This window comes from Leptidea sinapis, chromosome 39, assembly GCF_905404315.1.
Source record: "Leptidea sinapis chromosome 39, ilLepSina1.1, whole genome shotgun sequence".
NCBI lineage: Eukaryota > Metazoa > Arthropoda > Insecta > Lepidoptera > Pieridae > Leptidea > Leptidea sinapis.
The window spans coordinates 8,197,124-8,213,268 of NC_066303.1; the positions used below are offsets into that span (position 1 = coordinate 8,197,124).

The following is a 16,145-nucleotide window of genomic DNA, read 5'->3' on the forward strand; positions in this document are numbered from 1 at the left end:
TGTAGATGAAGCCGCAGCCTGAGAGTTGAACAAAGCATGCAAGAATTTATAAACGATACGTAACTGAAACGGTTGTATCAGTTGCATAGAGCGCTCGCACGGAACGCGAGACGTCGCGGGTTCGAGTCGCGCAGCGTGCATAAAATTTTGTTTTCAGTTTTAGTTGTGTAATAGTATTCTTTCTCTAGAAAAAAGTAACTATCATAATTATTATGTTACAACGCTCGAGTTGAATGCAGAGTTCAGTTAGGTATCGTTGGTGTGTTGCTAAAAATATATTGTTTCTGCTATAATATTGACGTCATAAAATGGTGGTCGGCGTTTTTGGTCATGTGACATACAGAAAGTAAAAATTGAAAATATAAATAATTGTAATTTTTTTTTAACAAATTAGTATTGAATTCGTATTTCTTAAAGTAAAAACTCTCTAAATAATAAACTTTAATAATATAATTTTGATAGATGAAACTGGCCTATTGTCAACGAAGGCACGGCCTTGCACTAATGGCGTGCGAGGCGTGCGGAGAGCGGGGGGAGATGCTCTTACTCTTTACTTCAGGCCCCGACTGCATTCAACTCGTGCGCTAATATTATTGTACATTGTACTTTCTAAATCCAGATTTACATTGATACAGTAGCCGGCGCCATTGCCATTGCTGGCATGTATTAGAACTGCTGCCTACTTTTCGTGCCAATGACCACATCCCGTATTCCATATTGCCAGTATCATTGTATCACGTTTATGCCCTACCATTTGTGCCGCCGATAGTGACCTCGTCCTATCGTTTTGGTAGAAGTTTTCTATCGCAAGTGGGTTGATGATGGACTATCAAAATTTATTCACTTGTATAGAGATGAAGAGGGTTTATGGGACATTCGAAATGTTTATAATAAAAAATAGGATGTAAAAAAATACTAATTACTTACCTTTAAAAATTCTTTAGATGCTCCATACATTATTTCACATTCTTCTGGTTAAACAGTAAAATCGAAATCTGTACAGACACGATAAAAAGACTTAGCGTCCGAAATGGCATTTTGTATTGTCTCACAGAAAATTTCCTAATTAGCACGCTGAATGTCATTTTCCACTAAAGCTAACAGTTCAATAAATAATATTCTCATGTATAACCATGTATTGAACGTCAAAAACCCATTCGAAAATTTATGCGTCTTTTTTATAAAATTTAGTTACAATCAAATAATAATTTGAATAGCCTGAGGGCGGTCGCTTCATTACCAATCTGTGGTACTAACATTAAGAAAGCCATTTAACACATAAACATCTTTTAATAATTCTCTTGAATGTCGTAATACATTTGTTTTGAACATTTTCTGGGATCATGTTGTAAAAGTAAAACAGCCCTTATGCCCCATCAGCCTTACTAACTAGACAACCGAGTAGTAGGCATAAAAATGTAAACCCTTAAAACATTATCAAAGTTTTCATTCTCATGGTCAATCCGAACTCCTCAGGATCTAGTGTTTTTAACAGACTGTAGTAAAACTGATCCTCAAGTATCTCTCCGTGATCTATCCATTCTTGCGTCTTCTTTAGAAGCTCTTTTATCATCCTCCGCTTTACGCTCCTCACCCAGAATCTTCATGAGCTTCTTCAGTAGTTTTTTTTTCGCCGTCATCGTTCTTTCAATCTTACCTACTGTATTCAACTTTCTCAAACGAGTATTCACCACTACAAGTCGAATGCAACTGCTGTTTCTATCATAATAAATCGGCTTATAAGTTTACTTGGACTGTAGGCTGGGAGCTTCCAGGGCTACCCTAGTAAATAATAATGTATTAAATATTCATTAATAATAATTATTGTAGTCTTCTTCTCTACATACATACATTATATATAATATACCTACAGTTTACTCAGTAGGTATATGAAGTATTTTATTTGAAAATTGTAAAGTAAAAATTATATTATGAGTACAAATGTCAAAACAGTGAGTGTGTTTGTGTGGCTGAAATGTATTTACAATTAGTCCGTGTAATTAGTATTTCTATAAGCGATGGTGTAATTTAATGTTAGCTCTCAAGTTTTGTGATTTTAGAATGTTCTAGTCAGGTGTTCAATTCTTCATGTTCATGTTAATTAATTATTATTGTATTAATAAGATGTTTATAACAAGCCTAATGTTTTCTAGTCAGTCGAAATGTTAAGAAAGTATTATTTATACACGATACAATGGACATACATGTAAAGCGAATATTTGATGATGTTATACAAGGTAAGTTTGTGATTTTTTGTACAATATACTTTAGGTCTGTTCAACAATAGTTTTATTTACACTCACATACACATTAATTAATAATAGAAATAACCGCCCCAGTTTAGTTTAAGTTTCTTAGACTTAAGGTAATAATGTTAGATAAGTGTTGTAGGTAAATTAAAAGAAGTCCCAATTTTTTTTATTTAGTAAATAAGTTTCAACATAAATGATTCTGCAAGACATTTGTTCTTTTCGAAATGCTACAGTATTTCTTGACTGATTGCTTAAAATTATATGTACTTTGTAAACATGTTATGAAAAACTATGATTACAAATATTATATACCTAAAGGTGAATAATAATATGCCTTCAGATATTATGACTCTAGTATATCTTTTGCTTCGATATATTTTTGATGTTACAGGTAAAACATTTCGTTATTCGATATCTTTCTTTTCTCGTAAAGATGTTATGAATACTATTTTATGGCACCAATTTTATGGTGAGCTTGAGCAGTATGTAAAGTCCAAAAACGACACTGGATAATTATAATTATATATGTTTTGTTTATTCTACATCTTCGTTACTCTAAGATGATCTGAATAATTTACTTTTCACTTCAATATGATATTCTACTTTATCAATTATTTTGATATAGTTTGAATTCTCTTACACTTATTTTAAATGTGATTAAACTTCTACATAGTAATTGTCCGTTTGTTTGCTATACATACGCTAGATGACATGTTTTTGCTAGACAGAATAATTAGAGTTCATCCATTCTTAATTTTATGTATCATTTTTATTTTTGGAAGTCTACTTTACAAGTCTTTACTATGTTTATTTTGGAATATTCTAAAAATATTCATGAATTCTTAAGGAAGTAGACGGCTTCTAACACTTATTACTAAAAAAATACTTGAAATAGTAGTGATAATTTTCTTAAATGGTATAAATATGCAGATACAGCACTGTAAATTTTATTATCTACACCCATGCTTTAAATCCTCTATTAAAGATTCTGAAACAGTTAGCTTATTGCCAACATTAAAACACCCAATGTTCTAATAACCATTACCATCATTCAAACGAGTATTGTAATGTTGTACTGAATTTCATAACAACACTCCTATGTTTTTTTTTCGATCCCTTCATGCGCAGAGTTGCAATTCAGCCACATTCTTATTACTCGATGCGTGGTATCTGTATGAATAAAAAAAAAAAAACATTTTCGTTTATGCGCGTTCCACACTAACAGAACGTCGCGCGCCGTAAAAAAAGTAGGTTATTCGAATCCCCGCCATTTTTTTCGATATTTTTATTGTTTTGTTTACAAAAAATGAGCGATTCATTTTAAACGGTGAATATTCGAGTGAATTTTAATTATTGCACTATACACAATGTAAATTACTACTAAAATAAATAATTGATACATTAATACTTAGTTTATTTGTATATAATCGTAAAAGTAATGAATGATATTAGGCTACTACTAGGTCTGGTGTTTAAATGTTAGCAGTAAGCTAACTGTTCCAGAATCTTTTAGAGGATTCATATTCTGGGTGTAGATAAAGTCTTGTATGCAACTGTTGATAATTAGGTATTAAAACACTCATGTGATACTATTATCACTATACTATACTATAAATCCACATTCGTGTTTTAATACCCCTTATTACACAACAGTTGCATAAATAACTATTAAAAAATTCAAGACACACTATTTTTAGATTCACCACATCAGTTATTGCTATTTAGTTCCATCAGATACATGGACGTTTGAGCTAGGTTTATTGTTAATACACATTTTATTCTCATTTATTTCCCATGCAACATAATTTGAGCTATGTGATAATTTTTTGGGAAAAATACAAGTAACTAGTCTGGCTATACATACAAAATTACTTATGCAGCGCCATAGCTCAATTATGGGGCAAATAATACTGTGTTATATATCCTTTGTATTAATTTCATTGTTATTGTTAATTATGAACTGACTATTGGACGTTTAGAAAATGTATAATGTGTTGAGATTGAAAAATAAAATGTAAATACATAATTGTTTTATATTCAGTTATTATACATTGGTTAATATAAATGCTTATTAATTTAATTAGTGAATTGTTAAAGACTGAATTTAATTGGTGGACTAAATTCAATTACTGAGTCATTTGAAATTAGTTGGTAGTTTATTGACTGTGGTAGTAATTAGTATTGTATGGTTGACGAACAATAAACAACTAGAATCACAATCACGCTCAAACTCTGCGTGAGCGTCTATTAGGCAGAGTTTTTCTTCAGTTGTGTTTCGACCGCGCTTTGAATACAACGCCACGCAATAACAAAGTGTTCAGTGAAAAAAAGTCCAAATACCAGCATACCAAACTTACATAAAGGATGGAGTGTCGTATTTCAGATAAGTGTACCCTTTGTCCCCAAATTAAATTTATTGTATCCAACTTAAATTTATTAATCATTTTCCTAAATAATTACTTTTCATTTGCTAAAACAAAATGTTACTGCGTGACGTGTTACTGCTTCTGAGCGTGACTTTGAACATTACTGCCACGAAATAAGGTGTTAATTTCAATGAATATCTTATGATATCTGTATAGGTTAATGTATACGTATATACAACGCCGCTCTGACATTTATGACGACCATTTAATAGGCGATATGGATTCTAGTTGTTTATTGTACGTCAATGTATTGTATGTTGTCCTTGTACATAACATCTGTTTGGTCTGAAGTGTGAGATTGAGTACAATTTAATACAAATAAATTAAAATTGCTTTTATACTAGGAACTATTTGCAGTAATTAAATCTTATTACATAACATTCTAGAAGTAATTTTCGTAACAGGCAATCTATGCTAAATCGTTAACTTACCTTTTGGATTGTTATTATTTTTGATGCTAAATGAGATGTTGTTTAATGTATAAATTAGATAGTAAGAACAAAACTATAAGGGTCTTAATGACGTCACTAAAGATTGACATAATGACGCCATATTTGCAAACGTTCCTTGACTGACATTACTAGTATTTTCACATTAATTGGTATGAAAATTGTGTTTGCCAAGACTTCGCTGGTGACTTGCGCTTGACAACAGCTGCCGGCCCTCGATGCTGCACGATTAATACTGATTGCAATATTTAAGCGACGTTTATAATATTTATTAATTAAAGATAACAATTTATATAGCATTACTTATCGAATTCTGCCACTGCTCTATGGTTCAATGATGCCGACAGTTCTCACTTCACTATGATGCTTGACGTCCAGTCTTATAGTTCCTCCATCACTTATTCACCTTTTTACAAAATTACTACACCTTTGATATTTTTCTGGGCTATATTTTTTTTGTTCTATTTATCGTGACAAACAGTTACTTTTACTGTGATCTTTTATTCTAAAAGCAATTTAATCACTCATAAAAAAATGTAGAATCTGACACTAAAAAAACCAGACACCATGTATTCCTATTACACACACCTAGCTAACAAGTGTTTTCCTCACACTTGAGCGCTCTCAGCGCGTGCTTAGCAACTCCACTCAGTCTCATAATTAAGACCAGACTATGTCGAATAACACGTGGAATATTAACAAGTAGAGCGCATTGTAGATTCATTTTGTGAACGTAGACGTAATTGTTGTTCAATAAATGAATTTTATAGAAATGTTGTTTTATTTTGAACATGGATTTATTTGAATATTGTAATAGTTCATTTAATAATTCTACTCAGGTCATTAAATCCACCTTGCACCTTGTATCTGTTTGAACGAGAGGTTTGAAAGTGAATGCAAGGCGAAAGTGATGGTATTTGAGAAGGATGAAAGTTTGACTGAGTGTAATATTGCGATTGAAGATAAAAGGGTACAACAAGTTACAGAATTTGTATATTTGGGTTGCATGTTTACAAGAGACTGAAATTGTGAAGGAGATATTGAAAGGAGGGTGACTGCGGGAAACTGTGAATGGAGCGTTGCATGCCTTTATGAACGGCCAGGCTGTGCTAAAAGAGGCGCGAATGGCAGTTCACAACGGAGTGCTTGTCGCCACGTTGATAAATGGAAGTGAGAGTTGGGTATGGCAGAAGAAGCATAAAAACAGAATTAAAGCAATTGAGTTGCGATCGTAGCATATATGTGGTGAGACTTATTGATAGAATTCCGCATGCGGTAATAAGAGCTCGCTGTGGTCTAAAAGAAGATGTGGCAAGGACTGAGAAAGGAATGCCGAAATTGGTCACGTGTAGCGAATGAGTGAAGAAAGAATGACAAATCAAATAGATAAGGCAGTGTGTGTAGGACATTCGTTGACCATTGAGAAGCGTGTGAGGTTTGTAAGGATAGCAGCAAGTGGCATTCTGTTGTATTTGCCTACCCCGACGGGACACAGGCATGAGTTTGCGTGTGTGTGTATATTCTTCATTTACATCACTTGGTCCTTCGAACCGGATTTGAATTAAATTTCTCTGACACCAAAAGAAAATCAAAAGAGCATAGGAGTTTTTTATTTGAATTTACTTTCGATGGGTGGGATAAAAATTACTTTATTTAGTGTAAGTATTAAGAAAATAATTTAATGGAGTATCCTTTATTTGTACACTAAAAAGTTACACCAATGTAAAGCTATTCAAACATAGTCAGATATCACAGCATTATTTCTATAATCATATAAAATTAAACACTGTTGTTCACATTAATTTTTGTTTACATTCATAACTTGCTTAACACTTATAAAATTAGAATTATGTTCTACAATGTTTCAATATTTCATAAACTTAAAAATGTAATGATACATTACATAATTGTAAAATGCAAGTTAATGACATACCTTAAGTATTCGCAGTATGACTCCTTGTCACGTGAATTTTTGTTTTTATTAAGCTTCAAATAAAATTTAGGTGAAAACTTTTGCTTTATCAAAATTTGTCTAATAAACACAAATGAAAAGAATACTATAGGGATGTCATCTTTGTCCTAATACATTTAAATTAATTCTAGATCTGTAAGGTCGAGTGTGAATGCTAGAATACATGTAAGGGATCATAGGTTCGACTTTTTTCTTCAAGTCTGTGTGCTCGTATACACGACAATATGCGGTAGAAATACTTTAATACATTTCTATGCGCAACATGCCAATAATATTATTATTAGAAAGTTATAGTATTTTGTAACTTCAGCTGTACTTCTAATGATATTCTTTGAATTTGACTGACCTATTATGAAAAAGTAAATTAATATTACGAAACATTAAATTTTTACTCAAGACTTGTAGTTAAAACCATGAATACAATAGGGTGCTTACATGTATATGCACAAATTTATTGTGCTGCTTTGAAAAAGTACACGGGTTTTTTAATTAAACTATTAACCTAAAATACTTCTACCTAACTAAAATACTAATCTTTTTGGCTGCTGTTAGTCCTATCCCATCTCCAAATTGTTCCATCATCACAGCAGGTTAGCAGCACTTTGCCATTGCGTGACAGTGTTACCTGTAAATAAAAATTAGCTTAAATCATCAGGTAGCAAAGCGATTACATCTTACGTCTAAATCAAATATAGGCCCTAATTGACGAATGCGTGAATAGAATGAAATTCACTTATGTACATACATAACATTATCAAGAATGTATTGAGAGGCAATAGTCACAATGTTTATGTCTTTAAATTTTGCTCTCAAGTACTTTAAGTCTTTAGGACCTAGGTTATAAATAGCGCGAATAGCCCTCTTCTGCAGCACAAAAATGGTATTGATATCGGCAGCATTTCCCGATAGCAATTTACCATAAGAAACTCTTCTCTATTTTTTTAAATAAACAAAAACATAAGCATTACACGAGTAAGTAGGTAATTCTTTCTTCTGTCAACAAGGAAGTTGTAAGGTTTTGTCGGATTGTTCCTTTAGCCATTTGTAAAGAGCTAAATCGAGTGAATATTCTCAGCTCTGAGTAAGTACAAGTAGATAGTAGCATACATTAACTAATTTTCAATGTTTCAAAAATCTTTGCCAGGGTTTCTTTTGAGCTTTTTGGAGTATATGTTTTCTATTGAGGTTGTTTAATACAAATAGCTGGTGCAGCAAGCAACTCTTACATTACAGAATGACACGGGCAATGAGGAGGTGGACAGACTGGCTAAGCAAGCAACACTGAAGGGTAAAAAGATGTATATTAAACCGGATTTTACTGAATAAAGGAAATGTCAGGATTTATGGGGAGAGTAATTTGATCGTAGATCTTTAGAAAAAGGAATTTGGTATAGAACTTTGCAGTCTCAGCCTCCTCATATACCGTGGTTTTTTAATGTAAAGATTAAAAGGAGGTTGATTGCTATTGCTCACAGGCTGAGATCCGGACACATGCCTTTGAATAAGTTTAAATTTTTGATGAAAATTGTGGAGTCACCTATATGTGAGTTATGTGGAACAATTGAGGATGTTGAGCACTTGTTAAAGGAATGTGTCCGATTTCAGTCTAGTAGAGACAAAATTGTAGGACTTATGGGTTTGAACAAATTTGATATGGGCATGTTTGTAAATATTCTTGCCCGCCCTGCATCTAAGGATGCCATAAGTCTGTTTGAATCCATAAGTCTTATTGTTTGAACACTATAGATATAATTTGCTTTTGGTTTTATTAACTTTTTTTTTTAGTTTGTTAAGTTAAGAATTTTGTTTTTCTTTTGTCTTTTTAATGTACTTAGATTATAATGGGGCTGACATGTACATACATATAACAGCCCCTAAATCAATAAAGAAAGAAAAAAAAAGCAATGATTAGGTTATCCTTACTTGTCTGACTGCAGCGACACAGCGTGGATGCACCAACTGCAATACTCTGGAACCTCCTGCCACATTGCCCAGCTCCCACACCATAGTTTTCCCACATTGGTTGCCTAGAGCTATTACCTGTACAATATGTAGCATTAGTATATTTTATTCAAATAGAAAAAAAAAATCACAATTAACCAGCCTTCATTTTGTAATCAAGCAATGAGAACATTTACAACCTGGGGCAAAATGAAACCCTTGTTTGTGTACAGTGGTTCATTGCACAGTCAGAATTTATTAACTATAGTAGTTAATGAGTGAACATATTCTATGTAAATTATAAGGACCATTTCTCCAATGATGGTCTATTAGTAAAGCTTTGAAATAAACTACTACCCATCTACCAATAAAATTATAATGTAAGATTTATCTCATTTAAATAATGAATCTAGACAAATGGTTGCAGGAGTAAAGGAAGTAGGAAAAAATCAACTTACTCTTTGACTATAATCGACTGCAAATCTGATGAACCAAATTTCACACTCTTTGTAGTCAAATCTATGAACTATTGTTACTGTATTATCTCCTGGCCTGAGTTCTGTATCCTCGAGTTTCCCTGGCTTCCAGCATATTATCGCATTTTCACATGACTGAAAAATATTAGCAATGATTTTAAAATGTATTTTTTTTCTTTTTCTATGTACTACCTTATATGTATTTTAGTTTAAAACTATTTAATAAATTCTATTTAAGTATAAGTAATACAATTACCTGAAAATACTACTATTGTAGGTATTTGATTGTCAAAAACTACTAATTATGTATATATAAAATTAATTTACCTTTGACAATATAAGATCTCCCATCCATCTGACACAATCCACATAATTTCTATGTATTTCTCGGGTAGAGAAATCTGGGAAATGTTCTTTCAATGAATTAAAAGGTCTCAAAGCTCTGTGTGGATTGAAGCTGTAACTCTGCTTAATAGCTTCGTGCATAGAAGGTTTATCAAGCCTCCACAGCTTTAGAGAATGGTCCATGCCACAAGACATTATCCTTTCACCTTTTAAGTCAAAGTCAGCACTCAAAACCTCATCCCTGTGACCTTCCACTCCACCAAATATTGCAATACAGACATCAGTCATGATATTCCAGAGTCGTAAAGAATGGTCTTTGCTAGCAGACAACAGCAAGTTAGGGTCCCTTGGATGGAATTTGATTTCATTAATAGGATGTCCATGTCCAATATAATGTTTGATGCAGCTCTGTGTAGCTGGATGAAAGATTCTTATTATGGCCCTAGACCCAGCTACTGCTAGAAGAGGCAGAAATGTTTCTTCTTCATATGACCATGCACAGGTGTAAAAGTTTTCTTCAACCTGTTAAAAGTAAAGATTGTTGTAAGCATTAATTTATTACTTTACACACTTTTTAGCAGTAAAATTGTATATGTAAATAAATAAATAATTAATTCACAGGTTTCAGTTTCATGACAGTACTTTACATTTATAAATTTGTATTACAACAGACACTATGAGTTTTTGCATCCAAGCCAAGAATGTGAGGAGGTATTGGCGAATTACTTCACGAAACAGTGAATTAATAATATTATTATTACATTATAATATAATAATCCATCTAGATACTTATGTAGTTGAACATGTCATGGAATAAGACCCCTAGTGGTGATAATTATGTGGTAACTTTAATTTTCTTATATTTCTCATAACAATTATCAAAATAAACTTACATCAGGATCTGCATAGCATTGAAGAAATTTAAACCCTCCTGACTCAGGGCACTCATATATTGACACCCTGTTGCTGCCCACAACTGCGAAAACCTGGGGCTCACCCTCACCAAGGTGGTGGTTGAACTGGCATCCAAATAATGGTCGGCCATGATCTTCTTTTGCACTGCAGCTGGGGTAGATAAGAGGTTGAAGATATTAGGCTTATGGTAGTGATATTAGTCTGTTTAATAATATAAATATTAACCGTGTAAATGTAATGTTCAAACATGTCTGTGATATTGTACATACTAAAATTAACATAAACTTATTCATACTTAAACTTGTATGGAGGCTTAACTGGTTTTGTAGATTTTTTCTTTCCTCGCCTTCGCTTTTTCACGCGCGAATTCGTTGGGGTTTCACTTCGAGATGTATTGTCGGTGTTGGACGTACTTTCAACACTTGATGTATCATCCTATTCGTACAAAAATAAAGCTATATTTTGTTGTTTTCAAATATGGATACATTTTTATTTTGTTTAATCATAAACTTACTGCCTCATTGTCAGAAAAATTCATCATATAATCTTTAGTATATACTTAAAAATTAAAAACAATGAAAACAAATCTACTGTTTTCCCGGCAAACGGCATTGGCTTGGGCATGAGGCCATTGGCATCAAAGATGAAAGAACTACGAACTCTAACCAAAGAGTAATATAAGTATAGAGGAAACTATAACGGAGTCTAAAGTCTAAACCCACATGTCACTTGTAAAATATTGTAAATTCTTGACACCTGAACTTGACAACCTTTCGCTCGTTCTTCATCAAAGACTTGCTACTTGCTAGGATACATAGACTATTAGAAATATTTGTCATTTTTTTTTCTTATCTAAAGTTCACTCAATAAAATTATGTAGTATTTATTTCTTAGAAACTTAGAGCAACAGCTTAGGTTAGAGAACTAATTGGAGCTAAGAGAGAGCTAATTCACTATTAAATATCTAACCTAGTTGTACCCATGTTGTACAAGGAAATTAAGTACCTGCTACTCAAATATTAATAAGCTTGCTGTCCGTACATTATTATTGTCGTAAATGGTATGCAAGTTCCGCTTAGGAAGAACAAGACGATTACAAGCAATGTTAATTCTCGTCTCGAATTAGGTTTTTTATTTTACTCAAATTAACGCTATAGTAAGTACATTACAGTAGTGTAGCGGTACTTACCTGTAACAAACAACTCCAATAAATATAATAATATGTCTAAAATATAACTCTGCATAATGCTTTCGTAGCATAATAAAGCATGCATGTTAGCCGTAAAAACCTCTTGCAAACCGATATACTTACCTACTATTAAAAGTGCGCTTATAATAATATTAGCTGTGATAAGTACTGTTTCATAATGCTATGTATAATTAAGTCAGTCATAGAATCACGCAGATCATCAGCAGCCATCTCTTGGAAGCACAAATGCTCCATTTAACTTGACCATTCCCGAATACAGCCACACTACTACAGAGTACCTATGTATGTACTATTAATAATAATAAAAAATACAACGCGCTGGCAACTACTTTTTATGAATGGTTGACGCCATTCATCACGCGAGCCTCGCGCGCGCGGAATCTTAGTGAAATACTTACATAAAACTGAAAACAAAATTTTATGAACGATGCGGGACTCGAACCAGCGACCTCTTACGTTCCGTTCGAGATTAATTAATTAATCGCAGAAGTGACGGTTATCATTTTAAAAAAATAAAAAAATATATTATTATAATATATAATATTTTGAAATAGCTAATGTAATTATAACGGGAAAGCACTTATTAATTTTATAATAATATCCTTAATTAAACATTCAACTATTGGACAGACTGTAAACTTCATTATTGGTGTATAAATTTCTAATTTGTACATAAATAATTGCTAAAAATACAAAATATGTAAGTAATTGGCTAAATGAATTTAATAATTTTGTATAATATATTATGTTGTGTGTAATTGAATAGAAAATATTCCTCATATTCCTCTAGAATCTTCTATGCAATTAGGAAAACCCTCAGTCTGAAAAGTAATAAAAAAACAATAGCATATTAGTATATACACGGTTTAGAATCAATGCCTTGGCACTAGGTGCCAAACTTAAGTTCCGTCAACCTGGTCCGCATGACTCCCCTGGATGCGGAATTCACTAAACCAGCCGTTAGGATAAACTTTGGGAGAGGTCTATGTACAGTAATGACATGTCACTACCTAGTACCTTGACTGACATTAAGATGATATTGATTAATTTAGTTTAGAAAAACAACTATCTTAGATCCAGCCGCGGACTACTTTGACAGATATTATAATGACAATTAAGTTAATGAGTTTAGAAAAATGTTAAACTTAGTCACGGGCCCTTTGCGGTCATGACTCCAATTCCCCCTTCGTAGTTTAGCGAGCCACAATTAATAAAGAGCTATGACAAAAAAGTCAACAAACTATTCTCTTTGGAAGGCTACCTCGGACCTAATGAAAAAGTAGAACCACCCCTCAAGCTACAAGACTAAATTGCCCAGAATTCAGCAACAAAGAATTGACACTTTCGCAAACCACTAAATAACATATTCCAACCCTAATAAAGACACATATACTGACATTTATGATGCTTAACTCAACTTAACCATGACTTTACCTACAATTAGATGTCCCTATATAACATACTACCACTAGAGAGGTATACAGACTTGCCAATAATAAGTGCTCTGGATTTGATCAAATTAATAAAGAAGTCCTTCACATTTGCCAAAAAGGGATAGTTTTCCCTTCAATACTTATCATTTTTTTTATAAGAGTCGGTTACACAAATTATAATGACATTCAAACCGATTAGACTCCTATTGCAAGTAACAAGCTCTCTGCGCGAATAAAGATGGTGAGTTAAGGCTTGTGCATCGAAATCAACCCAAATTATTTTAGCTCTTCGACCAACAGACGCCAAACTGCCACACAATGAGTATGCAAAGTACCTAGGCGTGCACATGGCATAAAGGCATAAAAGGCATTTATTTTCTCAAAATTGATTCCTTTAGAATTCTTTTTGATGTCATTTCTTATACTACTAGATACTACTACCGCTTCGGAAACAAATGGCGCTCTGAGAGAGAAGAAGCGGCGCAAGAAACTCTCCCAGCATTCTTTTTTTTGCGCTCTTTTCAAAAAAAATATACAATATTGTACAGTCGCTATAAAATAATCACAATCTAGTCCCAGGCTGTCCGATCATTTAGATATTCAGCAGTGGAGTAATACAATTTACGACAGAGCCATTTTTTTATAAAACATTTAAATTTATTTATAGATAATGCCTGAACTGTGGCTGGGATTTATTGTAGAAGTGTATACATTTACCCTGAAAGCTGTTATGTATCTTATGAAGCCTACTAGAACTAGTTACAAGCAATCCCTTATTTCTAGTGTTATAATATGGATTGGATTGAAGGTTTACATGGAATGCACAATTTGAAAAGAAATGGGGGAGGGAAAAGGATTATAATGGTTGCGAGCAAGAAATCAGTCCGAAGTCTAGACCACTAACTCCTTATATACAAGGTAACCCTAAAGCCAATCTGGACTTACACTATCCTGATCTAGGGAGCAGCTTGCAACTCCACCATTGTAATTATACCGAGACCCGTAAATGGCATCCTAAGAAATCTATCGAATGCCCCATGGTTCTTAAAAAGCATTGAACTTAATAAAGAACTTAAAAAAACCAGTAAAAGAAGATATCAAAGAATAGTCTTCAAATTACAAAGAATGTCTAGCAATTTATCTAAACCCATTGGTGGGGAGTTACTAACCATATAAGCCATTCAAAGAGACGAGCGAAATAGAATTTGTCGAATTGGACTTGAAGAAAAAAAGATCGATGAACGACTCTTCGTACAAGTGTCTAGATAACCAGTTGTTCATGGTTTGAGGACTGATTGCAGATATCATAAAAAATATTTATATAGATATAATGTAAATGTTTAATTATCATAATATTTAACTATCAAAATAGTTCACATGTTCACAATGAATCTGGCCTACATTGAACTGTACAAAAGCCGCTTTATAAAACGTAAATGTTTAATTAAACACCAAATGAATTTTGATAATTAGAATGTATGGTATAAAACCGCTATCGTTGATCCAAATTAATTACCGACTAATTTAATTTACAGTACCATAACACATAACAGACTGAAAGTAAATTATAAATTATTAACGATATTTTGATATCCATAAACTTCAATGTGGATACTTTTGTTTATTTTGTCTGTCTTCATATTTACTGGAAGTTACTGTGAGTATTATATCCCGTCTGTTTGATTTTTTTTTTTAATGATAATAAGAGAGACGAGCAGGACGTTCAGCTGATAGTAACTGATAGTAGCCCATTACAATGAAGTGCCGCTTAAGATTCTTGAAAAAATCAGGCAGGGCGTATCAATTACCATAAGCTGAACGTCCTGCTCGTCTCGTCCCTTATTGTCATAAAAAAAGTTTGCCCAGTTTTGCGTTGAAGGCTTCCATGACAACGTTGTAGTAGGTCTTAGAAGCGTGGATGGCTGTTGAGATTTTATTATACATGGTCTCCACCTCCTCATCCGAGTGTGTCGAAGTCGGAACGTAATCCTGAATGATCTTTAACGTAAATGATTGACTTGGTGCGGTGGCGTGGCATTGAGTTTTGTTTCACGATCAACGCAATGTACAGACAGATATATCAGTCGAAGGTTATTATAATTTTTTATATTTTGGTTTTATTTTTGTACGACCTGATTGGTTTATATACCTATACATACATGTATATATATAGAACGTCATTGTTCACCAACGCTTTTGGATGGAGTGTTAGCCCGTCGCGGTCGCTTCGATCCTGTTTGGTTATCCACGAAGCCGCACCAGACCCTACAGCTGTGTAATTCACGGGTTTATTTTGGTGCACCGCCAATTCATTTAGCTTTGAGCAGTCGTGAATGGCCTGCTATAGAAAGGGGAGTCAAAGTGAATAGGAATGCTAATGATATGGTGTTGTTTTTATTTTTATAGAATTTTTTATTGTGATATAAATTGTTATATTAATAATTACATCTATAAGGCCAGGAAAATGTAGATGATAACGAAGCAAAGTGGCGCGATGAGAAGCTTCACACAATATTCCAAAAAATAAAGAAGCTATCGTCAAATTCTATAAAAAACATATCTAATAAGCAAAGGGATGCTATGATCGATTCAATTCAAGAAAAATTAACGAAAGCTGCAGAAAACTTTGGTGAAAAGGGAAAAAACTATGTTAATCTTATCATGAGAGAAATAATGTCAGATAGTCGCTTAAGATCTGTACAAGATAAATCTAACGTGTCAGCTAG

At 33.1% G+C, this 16,145-nt stretch overlaps 2 protein-coding genes across 2 annotated transcripts in view; one reads left to right on the forward strand and one right to left on the reverse strand.

Annotated features, from left to right (window-relative positions):
* LOC126976072 (alpha-2-macroglobulin receptor-associated protein) overlaps positions 1 to 5,900 on the forward strand; it is a 127,511-nt gene extending 121,611 nt beyond the window's left edge. The window contains exon 8 of the transcript XR_007731826.1: positions 3,501 to 5,900. The gene's annotated coding sequence lies outside the window, so the exon portion shown is untranslated. The remainder of the gene's footprint in view (positions 1 to 3,500) is intronic.
* A 904-nt stretch (positions 5,901 to 6,804) lies between these two features.
* On the reverse strand, positions 6,805 to 11,448 carry LOC126976229 (polycomb protein EED-like). The gene is made up of 7 exons (XM_050824473.1): positions 11,291 to 11,448; positions 11,072 to 11,211; positions 10,755 to 10,926; positions 9,844 to 10,383; positions 9,499 to 9,651; positions 9,023 to 9,139; positions 6,805 to 7,724 (listed from the first exon to the last, which is right to left on the reverse strand). The coding sequence occupies exons 1-7, from the start codon at positions 11,315 to 11,317 to the stop codon at positions 7,629 to 7,631; spliced, it is 1,245 nt and encodes a 414-aa protein (XP_050680430.1). The 5' UTR covers positions 11,318 to 11,448; the 3' UTR covers positions 6,805 to 7,628.
* Between the last annotated feature and the right edge of the window lie 4,697 nt (positions 11,449 to 16,145).